Below are 24,746 nucleotides of genomic sequence, written 5' to 3' on the forward strand. Positions count from 1 at the left end.
TGTGACTCATGCTAATATCCCAACTCAATTTAAAACCATAGTTCACCAACATCTAACGTGGGCCAGTATTCCTACACACACTTCATTTTAGCTGAAAATTTTACACTGTTTTGTTTTTGTATGAGAGATTAAAAGTGGAAATACTCAGTACATCGTTCAAATCAGGTAGCATGAGTATTGGCCTGGAAACGAGTTTTTACATTGTAAATGTTAACTGCAGAGATGAACCTTCAGCTCGTGTAAATAATGATGTAAATGACGTCAGTGCTGATTTAAATCACCTGAGAATCTGTCTTGTATCTTTCCCCACTTAACACAGTCAAATATTATCAAATATTTAAGAAATATTTATTTAAAAATAATGTCCTTAGATTATCAGTGTACCATGTCCGTAGGTGGAAGACATGTAGATCCTATTATTATTATTATTTGAGAGAGTAATGGCGAAATGTTTCAAGTTCAGAACTGTGCTGAGTTACTGACCAATGAGAAACTGCTGAGCTTGAATTAATATGCAAACTAGATATCATTAACTTGGGTTTGAATAGAGACTGGGAGTGGCTGGGTCATTACACATATTGAATCTATTTCCTTAAGTTAAGGATCCTCACACCTTCTTGTCAGCTGTCCAAATGGGCCATCTTGATTATCACTACAAAAGTTTTTTTCTCCTGCTGATAATAGCTCATCTTAATTAATTAGCCTCTTACAGTTTGTATGGCAACTTCACCTTCTCTGTATGTGTATATATATCTTCATATATATCTTCTTACTATATGTTCCATTCTATGCATCCAATGAAGTGAGCTGTAGTCCACGAAAGCTTATGCCCTAATAAATTTGTTAGTCTCTAAGGTGCCACAAGTGCTCCTGTTCTTTTTGATCATACACTGTACATCTGGGTTAATGGCAAGTTTAGAAAGCCACTGTTTTAACAGCTTTTATAGAAAGCTGCTGAAATCTGAGACACGCCTGCCATATGCTTTTTACATAAGGGACAAGATTTTATAGATGGCTTTAGTTACATACAAAACCAGAATACCGATACTTCTTTTCCCCTGATTTTTTTGAAACGGTCAGTTTCAGTCATTTCTGTGTATTATTGACTCAGGTTTTGCAGTGTTACATTATGTGCAATATTACTGTAGTAATGCAAATACTCAATTTTGCACATGTATGATAGTGTTAGGAATAGAGTACCAATATAATGCCAAGTGTTTAATTAGAGTCACTGTGAAAGTACATAGGTTGAGCAAAAGTGCTCTCATTCTTCCATGAATGTGGTCATTCTAATTTCCTATTATTTCATCATTCCCTTTCAAAACATGTATTAGTTTAAGTTCTTGATAATTTTCTGCCAAATGCTGCACACTTTGAGTTGATCACAAAGATCTTGGATGAATATATTGGAATCCATAGCAATGGTTAATGTGTCAGGCTCAAACAATGAAGAAAAGGTGGAGGTTTGTCAGGTTTTCATGAAGTGGGAACTTCATAGTAGCTGTGTGAAGAGATGGGAGCGAGGATAACTAGACAAGTAGAATCATTTATATCTTAGTAGCCCGTCAATACATCTGCTTGAACTAGCATAAAACACAGTCCATAAAGATTTTTGCTTAGATAATGTACATCTATGAATCTCCGTAGTATTGTTTCACCACCTTCTGAAGCATAATTTCATGGGCATTAGGAATTTTTTGTAAGTGACTTGTTAAACTATAACTCATCTTGTTATAACATCACTTTTGCTTTCTAGTTTGATTGTTTATCCTGCCCCACCCACAAAAGGAGGACTGGGTGTCACAAGAGAGGATCTAGAGTGTCTAGAGTATGGAGAATTCCTCAATGATGTCATCATTGACTTCTATCTTAAGTAAGTAATAAAAGGGAGGAATAAGAATCATTTTGATGTTAATTTATTTTTGACTGAAACCTAAAATGGTGATCTCTAAACAGTCTGTGGTGATTACAATAGAGCAAAGACTTGGCCTAGTTCCAATTTTGGCTGTTATTTTTAGCCTCTCTATTCCCCTGCAGTTAAAGTTGGCTGGATTTTATTCTTCACTTCTCCCAAAAGATACTGTTGTATACTCTAGATAGAGCAGAATAGCTGCAGTGTTTCCACTCCAGAAATGAATGTACTTTCATTGTGAGTGAAGTAGGGTTGTCAGGTGCATGATTTGCTACCAGAAAGTCTGGTCGAAAAGGGGACCTGGCGACTCCGGTCTGCACTGCTGACCAGGCCATTAAAAGTCCAGTCAGCGGCGCAGCAGGGCTAAGGCAGGCTCCCTGCCTGCCATGGCTCCTCATGACTCTTGGAAGCAGCGGCATGTCCCCCCCTTCGGCTCCTAGAGATACGGGCAGCCAGGGGTCTCCACATGCTGCAGCCGCCCCAAGCGTCAGCTCTGCAGCTCTCATTGGCTGGGAACTGCGCCTCACCCCAGCCCTGATCTCTCTCTCACCCTCCAAACCTTCGGCCCCAGCCCGGAGCACCCTCCTGCACCCCATACACTTCATCCTCAGCCCCACCCCAGAGTCCGCACCCCCCAGCCGGAGGTTCCAGCTTCCAGGAATTGTTAGTGGGAGTGTGGGCTTTTATGCATCCTGCCACCTTTCAGGAGCGATCTGAAATGGAGCAATGCTTTACAAAGCCCACATTGCCTTCTGCCATTTTTTCTGGAGTATCCTGAAGTGCTGATTCAAACCTGAGCAGAATCCTGGTCATCTGCAGAGCATGTTCAAGGCTCACCTTTGTTTGTTTTACGAAAGTTTTGCCGCAGTAACTGTAAGCGAGAGCATTGCAATCAAAAATTTCTAACCCGTGGGGAAGCAAAGCATAGCACCATGTGAATCTTTTGATACACAGGGCTTTGCTGAAGAATAGTATTCTCTGATAAACTAAAAATAAATTCTGCAGCAGGGTACCTGGATTCTGCAATTTTAAAAATTGAAGGGTTTTACTTAATGAATTAACTATGAAATTAAATAATACAATTGTAATGACAATACACACCTGTAACCTGTTGTTTCATAGTCTTTGCAGGCTTGTTTTACAGTTGGTTCATGTTTTCAAGCTCATTTTAGTAGAAACTTAATTATTTAAATATGAAAGGATTGATTCTGGTGTACAGATCTCAGACAGAGGGTGGATTCAGTGGGGCTGTGCTCTTAATAACTGTGTTTGGCACTTAGATACTAAAGTGATAACCATCCATACACAATTAAAATAAGTTAGATAGAAAATTTTGACATGGCTAGCAGCTATAAAGATAACTGATTACAAAATGTAAGATAACCCTGATGTATTTTAATACTTTTGTGAAGATTATGTTGTCGAGGGGGGAAGGTAATTTCCACATAAAGAGTAAAAAGCTGCAATTGTTGTTTTTTCGGTAGATATCTCTTGTTGGAGAAAGCGCCAAAGCAGCTTGCTGAGCGTTCGCATATTTTTAGCAGCTTCTTCTATAAGTGCCTGACCAGGACAGGAAAAAACTCTGAAGAAGATCCCAAACTGTCGTAAGTTCACTTCCAGATGCCATAATGTCACTGTTTACAAGTAAAGGATTTGTTACATTAACAGACAAGTACTGACAGTCATGGTTTTAATTAGAAGGGGGAAGAAACAAATTAGTAATATACATTGTTCTCCAGTAATGAATGTTCTCCATGGATCACGCATAATCTTCAGTAAAGTGTCCTTTGGCATGTAGTATTCTGAGTGTTCTCAGATCTTCCAGATATGCCTCAAGTCACAGTTTAGGTTTGCAGTCATAGAATGGTAATGGTGGATTTTATTCAAGTTTGTCTGTGATGGACATTTGATTGTAAATACAAACAATGCTTTCGCTTTCCTCCAGATTCTTTTTCTGGGTCTAGAATTTAATATGTCTTCACTTAGTATGATTACCTCTCTGTTGAAGATTCATGCAATTTTGCAAGAAGGACCTCCGTTTTTTTTTTATTGTTCTTTTTAAGCATAGCACATATAGCTGCTCCCTTTATTTATTAAGTTCACGTGGTAATCACATGTTTTTTTGCGAGAGAAGATTTCATATTGTGTAAGGGCAGTTCTCTGATATGGAGTCAGATTCTTTCCTGAGAAGTCAAGGTCTCTGAAATTTGCTGTACCTTGTTCATTGAGGATGAAATTAATCTCTCCTAACACACAGCAACTTGACTATTTTGTGTGTAGGTGTAACTTCCTTCCTCCCCAGATCCTAGGCTGACTGGAAGGCTGCAGTGTAGTCTCTTCACAGGTACTGTTCCTGCCTATGGATTTTAATAGGACCCCTTCCCACTGCATGTTTCCTGTGCTCGTTTTGAGCTGCACAGTAGTGGATCCTATAGCCCCTCCCCTAACCTGCCCCCAAACCTTCTCTTTATGTTGGTCTATGCAGAGCCAGCACAGAAACATGCAGGGGGTGCAGAGTTGTTCCATCCTCTTCCTCAGCACTTTGTCCGTACCTTTGCCCAGACACTGCCACAGTTCAGGTTGTAATAATACAGATGGCTTCTGGAACAGGGTGTATTTCACTCAAAGTTGACTAATGTGTAGCACTTTACAAATCACTCAGTAGTTTTCACATCATCCTATGCTAAATTAGAAAACGTGAAAACTAAGTTTTGATTTCCTGAAGATTTTTTGACAGTCTCCCTTAAAAATGGAACTATATTTTTTCACTGTAAATTGGAGAGGAAATATGGTCTAGTAGTTCAAACACAGAACCAGGAGAGATCTGCATTCTATTCCTAGCTCTTTCACAATGTGTGATCTTGTGCAAAGCCCTTAAATTCTGTTCCTTAGATTTTTGTCTCTGTAAGATAGGATTAGTCAATAATACTGGTCTTCAAAAGGGGTGTTGTGAGGTTTAGTTCATGAATGTTTGTTTGTAAATCATTGAAGACCCTTGGTTAGAAATTGTTACAGAAGCCTAATATCACCATCTTCCATGGCCAGTCGCTTGGTGCAGGAGTTAGTGGATGAGGGTCTATTGCCTGTGTTATGCAGGATGTCAGATTAGAAGATCATAATGGTCCTTTCTGGCCTTAAAATCTATGGATAAGCTAGCTCAAATAAGTTTAACTGAAAAGACTCAGAAAATTACTCAGTATACAGATCAGTCCACCTGTTCTGTAAGTGACTTCTCATAGATTCTTGATGAGGTGTTTTGCCAGCCTCTGCATCTCCCCTCTCGAAGTGCTCTTGAGATTTTTTAAAAAAGGACTTGTTTAGGGTGGGAAGCAGTAGAGTTTATCGGGGAGCTAATTTCCAGCCTGACACTTTTGTGAGCACATGAATGTTAAGTACATTTAAAATACATTCCCTTTAAAGATGTTTAAATTGGCAGAGCCCTTCTTTTCGGACACAGAAGAAGAAATTATTCCCAAATATTTGCTTTGATTTTAAGTTAACACAGCTGTATTGCCAGCCCTAAGCATTCAGAAATCATGAGTTTGGTCCCCAAAATCATGACACTTAAAAAGATATTCAGAGTTCATTTTACTTACTTTCTGGTTTTTGGCCTTGAGCATACAGTGAGGGTGGGGAGTCACATGGTACAAAATTTTCTCTGCAACTGGGAAGTCTGGGAACCTTTTATCACTGTCAGCTGAGAGTCTCAAATAATTGCATGACTCTGGTACCTGCGACTTTAAGAGGAACACCACATATTGCAAGACTTGCAGTAAGTTAATGAACGTTGGCAACACTGAAGTTCTTCAGCAGAAAAACCCAAAGAAACAAACCAATGGTAATTGTTGTTTTTGTATTCACAGAGTGGCACAAAGAAGACATAAAAGAGTAAGAACGTGGACTCGACATATAAACATCTTTAATAAAGATTATATCTTTGTGCCTGTTAATGAGGAGTAAGTATGACACACATACTTTTGAAACAGTTTTTTGTGGGGCCATTTTCTGAATCTTAAAATTTCAAACATTTTAAATTTACTCTCAAAGGGAGCAGTGAAATTTCCAGGGTCCAATATTTTATGATTCACCAGCAATCGAAATAAATGCCACTAGAAAGCTAGGGATTCCTGATAGATTTTAAAGCACTAAACACCATGCTGTCTATCTAGATCAGGGGTGGTCAAACTTTTTGGCCTGAGGGCCACATCGGGGAATAGAAATTTTATGGTGGAACGTGAATGCCCACAAAATTGGGGTTGGAGTGTGGGAGGGGATGCGGGCTCTGAGGTGGGGCTGGGGATGAGGGGTTTGGGGTGTAGGAGGGTGCTCTGGGCTGGGACCGAGGGGTTCAGAGGTCAGGGGGGATCAGGGCTGGGGCAGGGGTGCAGGAAGGGATGCAGTTTCCGGCTGGAGGTGTGGGCTCTGGGGTGGAGCTGGGGATGAGAGGTTTGGGGTGCGGGAGGGTGCTCCAGGCTGGAATGAGGGGTTTGGAGAGCTGGAGGGGGAATCAGAGCTAGGGCTGGGGCAGAGGGTTAGGGTGTAGGGAGAGGCTCAGGGGTGCAGGCTCTGAGCAGCGCTTCCCTCAAGCGGCTCCCGGAAGCAGCAGCATGTCCCTTCTCCTGCTCCTACGCAAGGGGCGCGGCCAGGCGGCTTTGCACACTGTCACATCCACAGGCACCGCCCCTGCAGCTCCCACTGGAGTGCCAGAGGGAGCCATTGGAGCGTGTAGGAGCTGGAGGAGGCCATGCTGTGGCTTCCAGGAGCCGTGTGGAGTGGCCCCTGACCCTGGGTTCCAGCTAGAGCGCTGGAACGGGGCTGAGCCGCGTGGTGCGGCCCCCGACCCGGCATCCCAGCTGGAGCGCCAGAGCAGGGCAAGTCCTAGATCCCACTCCCCAGCTGGAGCTCGTGGGCCAGCTTAAAACGGCTCCGGCCCACAGGCCGTAGTTTTCCCACCCCTAACCTAGATGAAGAGCCCGCATTTCCAGTGGTGTAACAGATTAGTCTCTAACTCTAGCAATTTAGGGGATTGGCTAAAATGTCAGAATTGAAGTGGGGGAGTAATCTAAATAGTTTTAGGGTGTGCTCTCATTATGTACCAGGGTTAGAAATGCTTTGGTTGATCAGTACAAACACTCCCAGGACTGTTAAGCTTTTCCGAGTGCGGATACTCTCTCGTTGGTCAGCAAGAAAATAATTACATAGACTCTGAGTTTAAAAGTAAAATAAAGAGCAATCCTGTTCGTTGTGCGGAAAATATAACTAGTTTAAAATAAAGTTCCTCCAAATGTTAGCATTTCATATGCGTCTGGTTTGAAGAAAGCTATTTCCTTGCCTCCAGTAACCTTTGCTTTGTGGGTCTTTATTCCAGAAAGGCTTGGTTGTATTTTTAGGGTGTTTTTTTTTTTAGTTGCCATCATATACCCTATGAACTTGGGTACTTTCCTGTAAGCAGCTCCCTGTAGAACAAGCCATAGTACTGCAGTACCAGTACCAATATATGGGCCTGATTCTACACTGCCCCACACGTGGAAGTCCCATTGAAGTTGATAAGTGATGTCAGTGGAAGTTGTGTATACAAAAGAGCAGCTGTAGAGTGAGGTCATGTAAATGTGTTCAGGTTGGCGGAATATATTGTGGACTATATCCATGTTCTCATACCTGGCACTGATCATTCGATTAGGGTATCCTGAGGTTTTTGTTTTGTTTGTTTGCAGGGAGTGTGTGTTGAGAACCAGATAGGAGAAGTACTTGAGAACCAGGAAAGTGAGAATTATCTTTACAACAGTGTCCTGCTGCAGAAGTGAAATGAGTAGGAGTATATGTGTATCATTGTGTTCTTCTAAATGAACATCGTAAAGGTCAGAACTGATAGACATACAGTGGAGCAACAATGCATTAGTTCCATTAGCTCACTAGTACCAAAGGCTTTCCACAGCATTTAAAGGACTCTTGAATACTGAATTGCTGACATTTTATTTTTTTTATTTTTCCTCTCATCCCCATGGTAGATCTCACTGGTACATTGCAGTTATTTGCTTTCCTTGGTTAGAAGAAGCAGTATATGAGGACTGTCCAAATCAGGGGTCACTGCAGTCCCAGACTCAGCAATCTCCACTTCAGTCAGAAAAGAAGAGAGAAACAGGTAGAACCAACACAGTGCTGGTCTTCAGTGATAACTGGAAGAAGAAAGAAGACCTGGATGTAAAGAGCAATCTGCACTCAGACGGTAGTGATTTTTTAAAAAGAAAATGATGAAAAACTGTTAGCTTCATGCTTTAATGAGGCACTTATCAAAGAAAACTTAATTCTTTGCAAGCTTGATTTAGTGGATTTTTTAGGTTACCATATGTAGTAAAATTCCCTGATATATTAGGGGCTGTATTATGTTCTTGATGCCTGTGTGCAACTTTCTTAGACATGAATGAAAGTGGCATGTGCAGATACAGCGCATGATTTAGTCCTAAGTGAGGTTTCCATACTAGGATCCTGGCCGAACTCGCATCAAAGTCAATGAAAAAAATCTCATTGATTTCAGTGCGAGTTGGATCAGGACCCTAGTGAGTTTCTTCAGCAATATTCAGCCATTCAGACATGCTTGTACCAAAGGGAACTAAAGCTAGCTTATGTTCATGCCATCTTCTTTACAATGCGGATAGAGCCATTGATCAAGAAATGCAAATATTTCAGCCAAAAAATAGAAAATAATTGTTCTTATTTTAAATTTACTGTCTCACACTAGGTAAAGATCATCATGCTTCATCTCCAAATTTGGAGTCAAATCATTATGAAGTAAGTACTTTTCTGTACTGACAAGGGAGAAACAGTGAAGTCTTTAGTGGCAATCTGACACTGTCAGATTAAAAATTACATTTAAAAATAAAATTTAGGACAAAACTATCTGCTAATGTCCTTTTAGGTAAACAATAACAAGTAGTAGTGTATATTTGGATGTATTGGACAAGGACACGCTTGGGTTTTATTTTTGCTTGGCATAACTAGACTACTTGAATGTCACTGCTTTAAAATAAAATTACATTTTTGTAAAATTGACTTGACCCCTCCGATCCTACTTGATATTTGCCATCAGGCTCTTCATTAGCGAAGTAGGTTGACTTCCAGGAGAAGTGAATTACATGTGGGGAGGAGGGTAATAATTTCCATTAATGTTTTTAACAGCTCAACCTTGTAAAATTTTACTCTTTAGAGCAAGTTTTTTTGAATATTGAACAAAATGATAAGGAAATAAATCATTATAATGTCTAGTGAAGAGCAGAGGAGTATGTGTTATATCTGGGCTGGTAAATTTGCATGACTGTTATGCAAAGTTTACTATCTGCATCCAAACCAGTATTGTTTTTAGGCTGGGTTATTGCTTTCATAGTATCTGAAACATGTTTCCCTATAGCTTCTTGATTCTGCATCTTCTGAGCCCAATCTTGAGCTGATGGGCTCTGCTTGTTCTTTTAAAGACTGAGAGAGGTGTAATGGAAGATCTGATTCATAAAGAAGCTCAAGTGTCTTTAGGATGGTTGGATTCTACAGAACTCTCACCTCTGGGACTGGCAGGGAGAGCAAACTCTAAGGGGAAAAACATGCAGGCAGGCAGATGTTTGTTGATTTTAAGAAAGGGTATGGGCTAGATTGTGGCTCAGTCTAATGCAGCTGCAGAAAGAATTGAAAGGGTGTGAACTCCTCCCATCCGCCCCATGTGACTGCATAGGACTTGGTCAGATTCTGGGCACAAGATGGAAAGCAGAGGTTGAGCATCTGGTACTCCCTCTTTGAAAGTAAGTGGATGAGAAAGGGGAAGGGAGTAGGAGTCATGTCTGTGCACCTCCCCCAGGCACCAGCTAATAAAGCTGGTTGGATGCAAGGGACAGGAATATGATGTATGGCTAGTAATGAGCTGATGCAGTATATTCCCCCAAACCTGAACCAGGAGCTCAGGAGAAATTGACCCAGAGAGGTGCATCTGAGTCACAGTTCCTTTCCGCAGCTTCTTCTGGGCCATTCACTCCCTCTTTGAGAGTAAACTCTCCATCTCGTCCTTAGTGCTTCTTCGAGTGATGGTCCGTGTGTGTATTCCACACATGGGGTGTACATGTGCACCATGAATCCGAGTCCAGAAAATTTTAGTAAGCAGTGTCCGTTGGTCTGCACACATCCAGTGGAATTCCTTGTGCTTTGAATCAAGGGCGTAAAGGGCAGCGAGGACTGGTGCCTCTCCAGTTCCTTCTTACTGCTATATGGCTTGAGTCAGAATCCCATGTTTGCTTCAACCTTCCTGTTCTGTAAACCTATGAATACGATTTGTAAATTCTTTAATGGCGTAATATTTTAGTGTTTTTATAGTTAGTTTAGTTACTCCCCACCCCGGTGAGCTTCTTCCTCCAAAGAGGGACTATGCCAAGAGTTTCTGGGTTCAAGAACTGTGTCTCCTACCCACAGCCACCAGCTCTGCCTCATATCACCATCAACTGCAGCATCTGCCTCTCTGCCCCTCCCTGAACTCGGAACGAATGAATTTGCCATCTGCAGAGGTACTTACCTGTAGCTGAAGGTTCTTTGAGATGTGTATTTGTATTCCACTACTGCCCTTCATCCCCACTGTTGCAGATCACCTCTAGATTCATGGTAAGAAAAGGAGCTGGAGATGCTTCGGTCCACACTGCCCTTTGTGCCCTTGGTTCAGAACATGAGTTCCACTACATAGGTGCAGATCAAAGGACACTGCTTACTAAAAATGTCCAGAGTCAGGCCCATGGTGCGCATGTGTAACCGTATGTAGAATACAGATAGGGACCACGTATCTCGAAGAACCTCCAGTTACAGGTAAGTAACCTCCATTTCTTGTTGGTGGCAGTTAGAATAGAGAATATTTAAAAGGGATGTAGTTACCTTGAAAATCTCACTTATTTTAAAAAGATTTCCCTATTATAGTACCTAAGATTAGCAGAAAAGAAGTTAGTGGAAAACAAGTTTCTATAAAGTTTCCCTATTTTTTCAGTGTTTACTTTGTGCATTTGACAGCATTTTTTGGGGTTTCATTGATTCCCCGCTATGCTACTTAGCTAGTCAATTTTCTCCCTTTATGAAATGATCGCAATAAACATCAAACGGGGAGCAGCAAAATCTTTTTTTTAAAGGATTTTTTAAAAACAAGAAATACTATTTAATGAGTCCTCTGTTAGAATTTTATCATTTCAGAGTTCATGTTGAAGTCCCTTTTTTGTTTACCTCTCAGTGAAATACATTAATATTTGATAGTTTTGAATATATCATAGGTATTTCAGTTTCTTGATCACTTTGTTACATATTAACTTATCAGGTGTCACCTCATAAAAATATGGAGTCATTTTGTGCTTTTTCTGGTTACAACTTGTAAAATTTATTTTATGTTTTTCAGAGCTCTTTAAATAATTCCAAATTAAAGAAGGTTTGTAAAAGGTAGGTTTATGCTTTCATAATAATGTAACAACACGTAAGTGTCCATATTCAACAATTTGGCAGCAACATTGAGCACTTGATTCAACTTTACACATAATAAGGGTTACCTTTAAGGGGTGCATTGTTCAGGTTTCCCCACTGATTCCTTGACCTTTCTACTCATATTACCACTGAAATTAAGTCACAAAATAAAAACCTCTTTTTGCCACTCAACTAATATGCCTAATGAAAGATTAAGCTGATTTTTGTTTTGCTGTCAACAGGCCTTGTATACTCATCCTGGATTCTTTGAAAGCAGGTTCTCTGCAGAACACAGTTCAGATCTTGAGAGAGTAAGTAACAGTTTTATTCTTGTGTTAGACAGGGACATTGTCAAAGCAGATTTTAGACCCAAAATATCTGATTTACATTCTTTCAAAAAATTGTACAAAACCTAAGAGCAGTAGAAAAGTTTCCATGATTTATTTAAAAACAAAACAGCAGCCTGCAACGCAAACTTCTGTTGTTCAGTTGTAAACATCTCTCTACAGGATTGACACGATTACAGGCCTGCTTCAATATCCAAACTAAATAGAGTGCAAAAAAAGAAAAAAAGTGACAGGTATGCTAGACTTCTTGAAAAAAAAAAACAAAAAAAAAACAAACTTCATTTCGATTATCTAAGGTGTTGTGATAATGCAGGTCAGGAATGTTGTTGTGTAATTCTTTTAAACCTGAAAGTGTTCTTTTAAAATGGCCAATTTTTCAAAGAGTATCCTTCAGTTTTGTGAGTGTACAATTACAACATTTCAGTAGAATGCAGTTACTGCATTTTTGCACACAGATGAAATATGATGCCTGGTTGAGGGTGGCTAAATATTTGGTATTACTGATTTAGTCAGATTAAAATATTAGTAGCTGTCTTAGAAGGCAAGAATAAGAACTGCCCTGAAATGTTGTGTGCAAACTCAGTGCCCTTACAGAAAAGTATTTAGGGGAAATATAAACGTATATAATTTTTAAATGATCATATTCTCAAGTTGTTATCATGAGTTGGAGTAGTAACTTGAGCTAAATGAGAACAAAAGCACTACTGTAAGTATATGGATGGAAGAGAACTCGATGACGAATCCTTGGTGTCACCCTTTCAACACCAAGCGTTACAACATCATTCTTTGAGTGGTGTTGCACAGAGCAAATGACTTTAACATAGCATACACAAAATCTTTTTTGGATCAATGCCCTACTGACAATATAAAGTATTTGGGGCTGAACTGGGATGTTGTTCTTGTTCTTTATTGTGTTTAATGAAAAGAGTAAAATGCAGCAGACCTAATAAAAATGGTCAGTGATGGAGACTCCACCAGGACCCTTGGTAAATTGTTGGGTGGTTAAAAACAGTAATTAACTGTTGCAACAATTTACGAAGGGTTGTGGTGGATTCTCCATCACTGACCCTTTATAAATCAAGATTGGATGTTTTCTAAAATCTGCTTTAGGCATTATTTTGGGGTAGTTTTAGGCCCTGCCTTTTCTGTGGGTTTTCTCATAGGAGAGGGCAGTCATGCCAATGGTAAATTAGCTCTAAACTGGATGAAAATATGAGCGCACAGATCTTTGTATTAACTAGGGAGTGGGCTTCATTTGAACTCTGAAGCTCTTACATTCAATTGGGTGTGTACCTTCCACTTTTCAGTGGCCTGTCTACCTTTTCAGGAGTGGTGTGGGTTTTGGGTGCTCGTTTCTGAGAGGCCTCAGAAGCACTGAATGCTTGCAGCTCTAGCTGAAGTCCAGCAAAAGCTGTGGGTGGTTGAAAATCAGACCCAGCATGTCTCAAGGAATCCAAAATTAATGTCAAGTATCAGAGGGGTAGCCGTGTTAGTCTGGATCTGTAAAAGCGGCAGTGAGTCCTGTAGCACCTTATAGACTAACAGTCATACTGGAGCATAAGCTTTTCTGGGTGAATACCCACTTCTTCAGATGCATGTAGTGGAAATTTCCAGAAGCAGGTATAAATATGCAAGCAAGAATCAGGCTAGGGATAACGAGGTTAGTTCAATCAGGGAAGATGAGGCCCTCTTCTAGCAGTTGAGGTGTGAACACCGAGGGAGGAGAAACTGCTTTTGTAGTTGCCTAGCCATTCACAGTCTTTGTTTAATCCTGAGCTGATGGTGTCAAATTTGCAAATGAACTGAAGCTCAGCAGTTTCTTTTTGAAGTCTGGTCCTGAAGTTTTTTTGCTGTAGGATGGCAACCTTTAAATCTGCTATTGTGTGTCCAGGGAGGTTGAAGTGTTCTACTACAGGTTTTTGTATATTGCCATTCCTAATATCTGATTTGTGTCCATTTATCCTTTTATATAGGGATTAGTGGGCACTTTTGAACATTTGGTTCAATGTGTAGCTGTTGCCAGCATCATGTTACAAAAGTGGTTCCTAAAGGCTGTCATTTAATCTTTACCATAGATAGGGTATACTGTCAAATTGAAATTGCTGTAATCTAACTGCAAGTAGTTCAGTTTGTTCCTAATTTAAATTCTGATGTTATATTTATGGTTTGCTTAACGTGAACAACATGCTTTTTATTAATTTTTGTGTGTGTGAAATGTTTGACAACATGAACCTAATTCACAAATTTTACACTCTGCATAATAATCATGCAGGATAACTATAGCTCCTTCAAGTGTTTAAGAAGTGCCATTGTGTCTTTCTGATGGCTTGAGGAAACCCTGCACAGATGGCTGGTCAGAATTACCTTCCCATTTAAACTCTACCTTGGCTATCTTATGCATGATATAAATTATTTGGTACGGCCCCAAAACTGAACCATGGAATTATCTGTAACTGTTCAAGTGAGTTTTTGTGAGGGGTTGTGGAAGCAAGTTGATTAGAAAATTGTGTTGTTTGCCTGTTCTAGGACAGTACTGAGTAATACCCAAAAAAGGTCAGAGTTTAGCAGGCCCATCTTGCGTATTTAACTTACTCTGTTTTATTTCAGGTACCTGGAAATAGAGTGGGAAGCTAAACGAAAAACACACCGGGAATTCAGCAAATCAACGATGCTGGATTTCTGTCCCAGAGTCCCGAAACAGGATAACAGCAGTGATTGTGGGGTATATTTACTGCAGTATGTGGAAACCTTCTTCCAGGTACAATATAGAAATATTACAAATGTCTGCCTATAACCTTCTTCTGGGTGAAATCCTCAAATCTCTCTGAACGCCTAATGGTGAGGCATAATATATTGTTCCACTTGAAGAAGGGGAGAGAAGATCTACCCTTAACCTGGAGGCAGGGCTGCCCCTCTGTTTTCTTTTGCAGCTGGAGTATAGGCAACTTGTGTGTAGTTTTCTGGCCGCTTGATTCAGGGTGGCTTCTACCCTCAGACTCCCAACCCTGCTGGTGTATTTGAAGTCTGTGCAGAGCATGTGGGGCGGGGGAAGAGGGAACCCCTGCATGTTTGTACTGCCCCTTTCCTACATTCCCTGAACCAAAGTCCTGTGCATGGAGAGTTCTGTTTGGGTCCTCAGCCCATGAGCAAATTTCTCTGTGCAGAAGAGCATGATACGCTCCTATGTAGGTCTAAGCCAGAGTTCAGCGCTGATCTTTTTGAACAGCTCACTTTCTAGCCACCTGGTGCAGAGCTTCTCTATATTCTGATTGTTACCTTTTTCTCTTCATTATAACTTTAATGTTTAGATTTCACATTTTTCTTCCTCTGAATGATTAAATGTGTGTGATCATTTAAATAAGTAATAAGTAAGTTGGTTTAAAAAAAATCTCGTCATATCTGCCCACAGGCTGGGCTTGTGGAAGCTGATTTGTGGCATCCAAGCATCTGGTTTAGTTAGGACAAGCACATTCTCTGCCCCCATTCTCCTCCTTCACCAGCATAATGTGGTATAGAGGTCCCAGTGCCAGAGCAAGTATTCTGTCCCAGCCACAGGGCAAGAGGTCCTGGCTTAACCTGCAATCTCCCCCTCTGATGTCCTGCTGAACCCCGTAGAGGCATTCTTCACGCTTGTCATTTCTTCATCAGCAGGCAATCTGGCAGGGGAGACAGGTGGGACTGTTGTGCTGTTAGAAAACTTCATCCTGCAACATACAATTTTCAGTGCCATGTGAGACTAATTCGCTAGCGGGCATAATGTGCACAGGTGTGTGCTCTCTTGCCCCTCAGTGTCACCCTTTTTTCCCTCCTATCCTGCTGTCTTCCCTCTCCTTGCTAATTGCAGAATGTTGTTTCCTCCCTCACCATGAATTAAGATACATTCCCAAAGGGCCATGGTTCTACAGATGCTGTCCTTTCAGATGGGACTTCCTCCCTTTCTCTGCCTATGTGAGTGCTGGGCACAGGAGATGTCAGAATGTATCTCTCAAAACTGACCCTTTAAAAGGGTCTTATCCAGTTTCCTGAGGCAAACTGCTACGTTGTGTAGCTTATGCCTTATTGTACCTTTCCAATCTTTAACACTGTATGGAGTGTAAACTCTGATAGTGCTGTCCAGTGTCAGCAATAGTGTGCATGGAAGTCTAGTGAAAAAACTGCAAGTGCAAAGATATCTTTTAAAAGCGACCTTTTTTTTGCCACCAGGATCCTGTTGTTAACTTTGAGCTGCCAATGCACTTGGAGCGGTGGTTCCCTCGTCGGGTGGTGAGGAGCAAACGGGAAGAAATTCGAGACCTGATCTTGCAACTGCACTTGCAACAGCAAAGCGGCAGCAGCAGCTAATGAATCTGTTCAGCCAAACCTGGCACAAACATTTACTGAATAAAATTGCTGGAAAGCTGCTTAGGAGCATTTAGACTTTCCCTTATGAGAAAGAAAAAATGCTACATAGTATTATTGTTGGTTTGTTGTAAATTTATTCTGAGGCTTTATATTTGAATTGTATGTTTAGAGGATGCAGGGGGGGTGAGGGTGTGGGTAGGGTATAGATAAAGTATAAATATGTAATTTAAAGCTAATATTTGTTGGCTAACTGAATTTTCACTTGGAATCTGGAAGCAGCATACAGGTATGTGCCGCAAAGATGTGAAAATATTTTAATTCTAAGGAGTGTGTTCCTCACCATTTGTTACATTCATGTAACTCTGGGAGCTGAGTAAGCGTATAGGTGTCATATGTGATGCCTCCTTGTTTAACTTGGCAACTGATAATATGATCTCAGACCTCATGTTGTAACTTTCCCCATTTTGCAATTCTCGTGTATAGTATGAATACTATGTATTTTTTAGTTTGAGAATATAGTACTGAATCTCTTTAGAGATGCCTTTTGTGGTATATTTTGTAATAAACTGAATCAGGAGTAACTTGCACCCAACAGGAGGTCAGCCTGCTGAGAGTAGAAATTGCTGTTTAAGTGTTTCCATCATAAAACTTATTTTTGAAGGAGCTGAAAACATTTGCTTCCAGGGTGAAGCTTGGAGCCTTGCAAGGTGAAAAGTGGACTTTTTTCTATATTTTTAGATCCTTTTTTCTTTAACCAAATTTTTAGAAAATGGTCTTGATTTTAAAATATAAATACATGCTTGTTGCAAAGACAGTAAATTAAATCCTACTCATCTTACTCTTGTGGGTTGTCCTATTCACTCTGATAGGATGACTTGTATGTGTATAAGACAAGCAAGGTTTGACCCAGTATGTTCGTTTTAGGGGCTCTAATGTGAAATATATGCACATGCCTTCACTCAAAAAAAGCCCATTATATGCATATATGTAATATGTCTTAAGAGACTGCATACATATTCAGTGTCCATTCCTGCAAACAATTAGGTCTGTACATAACTTTACTGATGGGTGTTAGTCCTATTGAGTAAAGATACTCGGATGTTTGTGTTTGGACTGGGCCTTTATTTGATAAGCTAGAACAAATGAGTGTATATATATTTAGCCAGTTTTTCAGAGATGTTAGTCACAGAAAGGTTTAATGACCTTTCAATATATGTGTATTTCTCCCAAGGTCACTAATGGGAGTTAGGTGTCTGTGTTGAAAAGGAGCTTTCTTCTGTTCTCTGTGGTAAGTCAGTGCATGTTTCAGAGCTGCCTTTGAAATAATTGTATTTCAGTTAATCAACAGCACTCCCTCCCCTGGGCCGATGTTTTAGAGCAGCATTGCTGCTGACAACCAGAAAAAGTTGGAGCCTTCAAAGCTGAAAGCGAATTGCAGAACTAAAATGAAAATGGAGGGAAGGCCAGAAATGTGTTGCATGCCTCTAGAACTGAGGCTCTGGGCCAGATCCTCCGCTGGTGTAAACCAGTGCAACTCCGTTGACTTAATTTACGTCATTGGGAGGATCTGGCCTTCACTGTAGGAGCGCACTCAGCATAGAAATGCATTCTGTCTCAAACCAGGAAGTGCTGGATGATTTTACGGGGCGAGGAAAAATATTTTTAAACCAAGTTTCTTTGCTGAGTGCCATTACCTTCTGCCTCTCTTCGGCCAGCTTACTGGGGGCAGTCGTCATGCATTTCTGGGCTTAACATCATTTCCTTTTTCGTTTTTCAGTTGACCTTTTCAGTCTTAAACTATAGCAACTTCATTTCATATTTGCATGGGTTAAGAGCATCAGTCTCAGCCTCCATGAACATGTGTTGCTTTCCTTACCTTAACCACACCATCAGAATTATTATAGACGTAAGTTTTTGTATTTATTGTAGACATGGATAAAAGAATAAGTAAATAAATGTGTATGGTCACACTAAGCTTTTTCAGTTGATGGGTATTTTTTCTCGTGAGCCTGTTAAGGTTGTATTATAAATTTTTTTTTACAACTCTTTTAGATGGGCTTGTTTGTACATTTTAAACAATAAAAGAAGGGGCAATCTTTTAAAATCACTTTTATGACATTGAGACCTTTCTTACAAATTGATGATGGAAATGTGTTTTGAGAATGCCAGTGTTTGATATTAAAAATCTTTAGAAGTTGTTGGACTTGATTGTTCCAGTTCTTTATAACCAATGAGTTAAATATAAATCGGAGTATTTTATCAACTTGTCACTTACCTACTATATCTGTTGTTAACCCAAGTGGGGTTGTTTGTTTTTGTTTTTTTGGATACTGTAACTTATCTAATTAATTTTGAACACGACTATTCTAGTTGTTGCTATTCAGCCCTTAAAAAGACATTTTAATAGTTCACAACTCCTTGAGTGAAAAGCATTCAATTCTTTTTGAACCAGATTGTTGACCGCCAACAAGGCTATTTTCTGCCTGGCTCAACCAACCATATTGCCTTCCCCTTTCAGTCTTCCCTGCTTGATGGATGTGCTGTGAGTGAGAGGGGGTGTGGCCGGAAAGCATTGAGCTCTGGAGATCCATGCTTTCTGCAGTGGCACTTTGGGGGCCATTGAAGGCAACATAAGACCACCCTGAGACTGCTCTGACTTGCATCAGGGGCCAAACCAGTACAAACAACTTTGCCCACATGTTCCCGACCTCTCCAGGTCAAGCACAGTATAGTGGACTAGGGGATTGAGGGCATAGAGTTTAACACTAGTTCAAAAGCTACAGTTCATAGCAAAGATTTATACTCTGCAAGCATAACTTTGGCATCAGGGTGCTTTACTCTATTTAAAAACCTATAGTTTACAAAATATAGGTCTATTTAAAATGAAGGTTGCCAAACCTTGGTAGTGCCAGGCCAGCAGTGAAAGCAGGTTTCAGAAGATTGGTCCCTACAGAGAATGCTTTGGTACCAAGACACAGAAAGGTCAATTCGAGAAACTCACTGCAAGAGCAACCCAGCAGAAACAAAGATGAAGATATGAAAGGCTGTAGGAAGTAAATCCTTGATTAAAATGTGTAAATAACAAGTCATCAGCAGGCATCAAAGGATTGTGGTAGTCAAGTGTATATTTTAAAAAGTGTTTGTGGGCTGCTGGATTTGTCCATTGGAATGGAAGGCATAGACCTCTTGTAATTCACCTATCTTATCTGAGACTAAACTTCTGAGTCTTGAACCTGAAATTAATTCATTTTAGTAGACACATGCTACACCCCACAAGTGAAAAAGATGGGGGGATATCAGACACAGCACTCCTACCTTGATAATGGCAGAGGCGGAGGATGCTTCATTAGGTAATCAGGGATCCAAATCCTCCTGTTTCCAGATTTAAGCTCAGCAACCTAGAGTCAGAAGAAAGGCCTCACGGGGATGTTCTTAAAGCAACTATACAATCATGCTGATGCTGAAAATATTGTGAAAGGATAACTGCAGGCATCCTGTCGTCATGATTTCACTCAAATTGCTGAGCAAGGTAAAATGTGTACTCTAGATCAACAGCTCCAAAGAGGAGGAAGACTAAGACTACTACACTGGAGAGCTTGTGAGCAGATTAAATTTAGAAGTGTTAAATTAATTTGGTTGACTATTTCATTTCCAAGTTGCTGCTGCTTACTCAAATAATGCACAATAATATGTTGCTGAGGAGATTGTCGTATGATTAAGATGTTGCTTAAAGTGTAATTGCGCTCTTAGCAATCCAATCACAAGAGACAATTTAGAAGCTTGATATTTGAACCATGGAAGAGGGGAAAAGACAGGAGGATTTTACAGACACCTACGTCTTTCTTAGAACTGTTAATCGGTGACATTGCCTTGGACATATCTTTATTTTGCATTGTTTTCTGATAAATTATCTTCCCTTTTACGCTCATAAGAAATTGTGGTTGAAACTTTTCTATGTTTCTATGGTCTTTTTAATTTGGAAAATATATTTGTTTGTTTTCTGTATGCACAACAAATACCAATAAAGAAATTATTTTAGCACTGTGTTTGCACAATAAAATTATGCATTCAATAGGTTTCTGTTACCCTCCAGAAAAATTGTAACACAAGTAATATACTTGCTTCTTAGCAGTGACACAAAGATAGTTAAAAGGAAAATAAAAATCGTGTTAGAGCTAAGGTCAAGGTGATACATGCGCGTGTATAATGCTTCATACAGAGTTCTGATACACATCAGAAAGTTAAAATTTAATGAAAAGAAAGATTTTTTTAAAATTGGAAATGCCATTTGAATCTTCGCCTCTAATTCCTTTTGGGCTGAAATTTGGCATGTGTGTTTCAGCTATTAGCTGTTGGAGTTCTAAAGTTGCTTGTTTTAAAATATGGAATGCTTTTAAAAAATGCTGCTTGAGAGGTTTTAGATATTGGAGGCATGTATTCATTTGACTCAAGCGTCTGCAAGTTTTATTATCACAGAGGAGGTTTTTTTGGCAACTCAGTTGCTTTGCGTGTTTTAAGATATTTAAATGTTAAAACAATAAATGGTACATTCTAAGTAATGCATTTTGCTATCATAACCTTTTAGGGGCAGATCCTCAGCTGGTAGCATTGCAATATTGAAGTCAGTATTGCTACATTGACTTATGCCGGATGAAGATCTGACCCTTCAAATATAAAGTTACTGGCATGAGCTAGTGTCATAAATATAAAGGGAAGGGTAAACCCCTTTAAAATCCCTCCTGGCCAGAGGAAAAATCCTCTCACCTGTAAAGGGTTAAGAAGCTAAAGGTAACCTCGCTGGCACCTGACCAAAATGACCAATGAGGAGACAAGATACTTTCAAAAGCTGGGAGGAGGGAGAGAAACAAAGGGTCTGTGTCTGTCCGTACGCTGCTTTTGCCGGGGATAGAACAGGAATGGAGTCTTAGAACTTTTAGTAAGTAATCTAGCTAGGTATGCGTTAGATTATGATTTCTTTAAATGGCTGAGAAAAGAACTGTGCTGAATAGAATGACTATTTCTGTCTGTGTGTCTTTTTTGTAACTTAAGGTTTTGCCTAGAGGGATTCTCTATGTTTTGAATCTAATTACCCTGTAAGGTATCTACCATCCTGATTTTACAGAGGTGATTCCTTTACTTCTATTTACTTCTATTTCTATTAAAAGTCTTCTTGTAAGAAAACTGAATGCTTTTTCATTGTTCTCAGATCCAAGGGTTTGGGTCTGTGGTCACCTATGCAAATTGGTGAGGATTTTTACCAAACCTTTCCTAGGAAGTGGGGTGCAAGGGTTGGGAGGATTTTGGGGGGAAAGACGTGTCCAAACTAAGTTTCCCAGTAAACCCAGTTAGAGTTTGGTGGTGGCAGTGGATATTCCAAGGACAAAGGATAAAATTAATTTGTACCTTGGGGAAGTTTTAACCTAAGCTGGTAAAAGTAAGCTTAGGATGTTTTCCTGCAGGTCCCCACATCTGTACCCGAGAGTTCAGAGTGGGGGAGGAACTTTAACAGCTACTGTTACTACAACCACATTTAAATATTTGAAAGGCCTTTGTCTTTCTCAGAAAATCTTAAATGGCCATCAGAAATGCTAAGGCAGGCTGTGTTGAAAGGTAGTCAAGCTTCATACTATCCAAATTCTGAATGGGGCTGAGTACCTGGTGCTCCTCAACACCACTCAGAATTTGCCCCTCTACCGTTGTATCTATGCAAGAAAACTTTGTACCTTTGTGCAAGCTCTAAGACGTAGACAGGGCTCACGCATTTTTACCACTGTGTCATAAAAATGTGCTCAGACTAGGTTTTGTTGAGTGGTCATAGTGGCGTAGTACCTGAGCCGTTGTCTGCATTAGCGTTTGTAGCATTGATAGTCTAGGACCAACTGCACAGTGGTGGATAATGGGAACAACATTTTCGTGTCTAGTTTGAAAATTTCAAATCAGTGCACTTTTAAAGAAAGATGTGAGGAAAATCTCACTGCTTTGTAATATCATGACTTCTGTTACTTAGCACAAGGAGCAGACAAAAGCAAAAGTGACTTATTTGACCTGTAAGAACTTACTACAATATCCTAACATTGATTTGGGTCAAAAATCAATCTGCCCTGATAAAAATAAGGATTGAAGGGCTAACCAACCTACTTGTTTGTTTTCTGGTGTCATTTGGTGTGTGTTGGCCACATATTACTAGTAGGAGCCATCTGTTCCCCTCCCCACATGCTGTTCTTGGTCCCTTTCTGCCTGTATAATATATTCTTAGGACAGGGTTTCTTAAATTTGTTCATAATGTGGATGATGTTGTAACAATGAGATTGTTTTATGGGCAACTCCCTTCCAATTTGCAATTATGCAGATGATGTTCCATTCAGGATTGTATGACATCCTTGTGATGATCACAGAAATTTCCTTATATTAAAAAAATAACATTTGGAACCTATGTAATATCTTTTTAGCGGCTTTCATGCAGTGTAGAAGCTGTAAACAAGGAGAACCAGCACAGTGGGATCAGCCAGCTCTCACAGACCACAGTTTGGGAGCTTCTGTGTTAGGAGCAATTGATATTGTGATCAGGATACTTGGATTGGTGGTGATGTCTTGCCCATTTTGTAAGTCCTCACAGTGAACCTTGCCACTCCATGACAAATTTCTCCTGGAAAGCAATCTGAGACGGCTTCTGTTGCTGGGTCTCTCTCATTGTACCATGCTACGGCAGCATCCCAATTTGCTCTCCTCCATTTCCTTATTACATTTAAAGTTGCTCACTTGTTAACCAAACAGCTGTTTAGACTTGATGTCTATACAGATGACTTGTTTATAATATTCATAGGTTAGTTAATCTTTAAAAAGAGATGAGAGAATCTGGGAGTGAGCTGCCATTCTGCCATGCTAAGGACAGGGGTATTACAGAGTAAGGTCTGTGCATTGCTATAATCTGATGTAGCAATACTTTGCTAGCTCTGTCACCTGAAGAAAGATGTGAATAGAGACTCATTGCTACCTATGTGGGGGGTGAGGATCTAAGTCAATCAGCACATTATTTTAAAGCTTCACAAATATATGTAACTAATACAAGTGGAGGAGGAGCAAAGATGTTAATGACAAAAACCTTCCACTGTGGACCAGATCTTAACATGGATTGATGTTGTTTGGCTAGTGTGTGTAAAATAGAAGGAAGTTGAAGAGCCAATGAAAAACATGCTTAATTAAGTGTGAAAGGTACTGTCCTTGTTAACGACATGACAAGATCCGGTAAAGAGCTTAGCTGGCCAGATTAAAACTAAAAAATTGTCTCCTCAATCCATCTGCTAACTCCAAGGAGCTTGCTTTCAGCACCTTTTGTTATTTCTGAAATGAAGTGGAATACTGTACTTCCTTTGCGAAGAAAATAATCTCTGAAGCATTTTGGCTGGCTTTTGTTGTGGTTTAATAATAATAATCCTTTTGTCAAAGACAATTACATGTGACGTCAGTAAATTTTCGAGAAGGGAAGGCAACTGACTGTGTTTAAAAAGGGATTTCTTTTCCCCCTTATATTTGTTTTTTAGCCAAAATAAATATGCTGAACTTTCCTTGGAAAATCCATCTGGGTGTCTTGATTTTTGTGTTGATTGAATGGGATCTTCAAGTATTTACAGGTAACACAACTCTTATCTTCATTCTCATGTCCTGTTTTCAATGGTTTAATGATAGCACTATATGAACATGAAAACAGCTCTTTAGTTTAACTAAAGTATGATAATATGGAGAACTACGTGACCAGGTTCTGCTCTGTAATACCAGTGTAAATTGGAAGTAATTTCATTGTCTTCCATGGAGTTACTCTAGATTTACATTGTGGTAACTGAGTAGATGTAGCTATAGGCTGTTAAATTTTGATATGTGACCTTTTCCAGGTTTTCACTTGCATGAAATACCAATGAAAGTGTTTTTTATTTGTTGCTTTTTCTTAATAATTTACAAAGAAAGGTCTTAATATCAGAGATCCTGCAGCTTTGCATAGGTGTTTAAGATGTTGTTGTAGCTTAAAAGAATAAGGGTTTACCACAGTGAACCTAGCCAACATTTTATTTTCTTTCTGATGGTTATGCACAATCTGGCTGTGGCTTTCCACCCCAGAGGAGGCTGAATTTTGGTGGTGGGTATGTAGAGCATATGGGGCTTACATCTACATTCATTGAAATAAAAAGCAAAGTTCCTGTTAATTTTAATGGTGCAAAGTCAGGGCTATGGTTTTAACAGCACTTTGGATTGAAAGTACAATATCAATCTATCATCACTGTTCCTGTAGTGAATGTTTCTGATACCTTATTATTCTTCCTCTACCTCACTTTGTCTGCTAACAATATTCCCCTGGACGTGTAGAATTGGATAGTTTTGGGTAATCTGATGAAATAATAGAGAACTTTGCTGACTATGGTTACCACTAGACAGGTCTTTTCCACCCCCACACCCCCTGTGAAGTTGTGGGCTTTTTGTGTTTGGGGGCTAATTAAAGATAAAGGTAAAACAAGTTAAAGCCTTTAGGATAATCTTTTTCTTTCAGAGTAGCAGCCATGTTAGTCTGTATTCGCAAAAGGAAAAAGAGTACTTGTGGCACCTTAGAGACTAATAAATTTATTTGAGCATAAGCTTTCGTGAGCTACAGCTCACTTCATCGGCTCAATGCATCTGATGAAGTGAGC

General features: G+C 39.8%; 2 protein-coding genes across 6 annotated transcripts in view; both read left to right on the forward strand.

The window, feature by feature from the left end:
- SENP7 (SUMO specific peptidase 7) overlaps window positions 1-18,265 on the forward strand; it is a 71,853-nt gene extending 53,588 nt beyond the window's left edge. For 3 of the 5 annotated variants that reach the window (XM_077821454.1, XM_077821472.1, XM_077821465.1), the window contains exons 16-24: window positions 1,757-1,873; window positions 3,397-3,516; window positions 5,776-5,868; window positions 7,921-8,138; window positions 8,652-8,701; window positions 11,319-11,359; window positions 11,623-11,691; window positions 14,335-14,485; window positions 15,931-18,265. In XM_077821454.1, coding sequence (XP_077677580.1) covers window positions 1,757-1,873; window positions 3,397-3,516; window positions 5,776-5,868; window positions 7,921-8,138; window positions 8,652-8,701; window positions 11,319-11,359; window positions 11,623-11,691; window positions 14,335-14,485; window positions 15,931-16,068 — 997 coding nt within the window. In that variant the 3' untranslated portion in view covers window positions 16,069-18,265. Of the gene's footprint in view, window positions 1-1,756; window positions 1,874-3,396; window positions 3,517-5,775; window positions 5,869-7,920; window positions 8,139-8,651; window positions 8,702-10,360; window positions 10,654-11,318; window positions 11,360-11,622; window positions 11,692-14,334; window positions 14,486-15,930 lie in introns of those variants that run through there. The other 2 variants (XM_077821488.1, XM_077821481.1) reach the window with 2 other exon arrangements.
- Window positions 18,266-23,620: 5,355 nt separating this feature from the next.
- IMPG2 (interphotoreceptor matrix proteoglycan 2) overlaps window positions 23,621-24,746 on the forward strand; it is an 89,763-nt gene continuing 88,637 nt past the window's right edge. The window contains exon 1 of the mRNA XM_077807306.1: window positions 23,621-23,699. Coding sequence (XP_077663432.1) covers window positions 23,621-23,699 — 79 coding nt within the window. The remainder of the gene's footprint in view (window positions 23,700-24,746) is intronic.

Source organism: Eretmochelys imbricata, chromosome 1, assembly GCF_965152235.1.
Source record: "Eretmochelys imbricata isolate rEreImb1 chromosome 1, rEreImb1.hap1, whole genome shotgun sequence".
NCBI lineage: Eukaryota > Metazoa > Chordata > Testudines > Cheloniidae > Eretmochelys > Eretmochelys imbricata.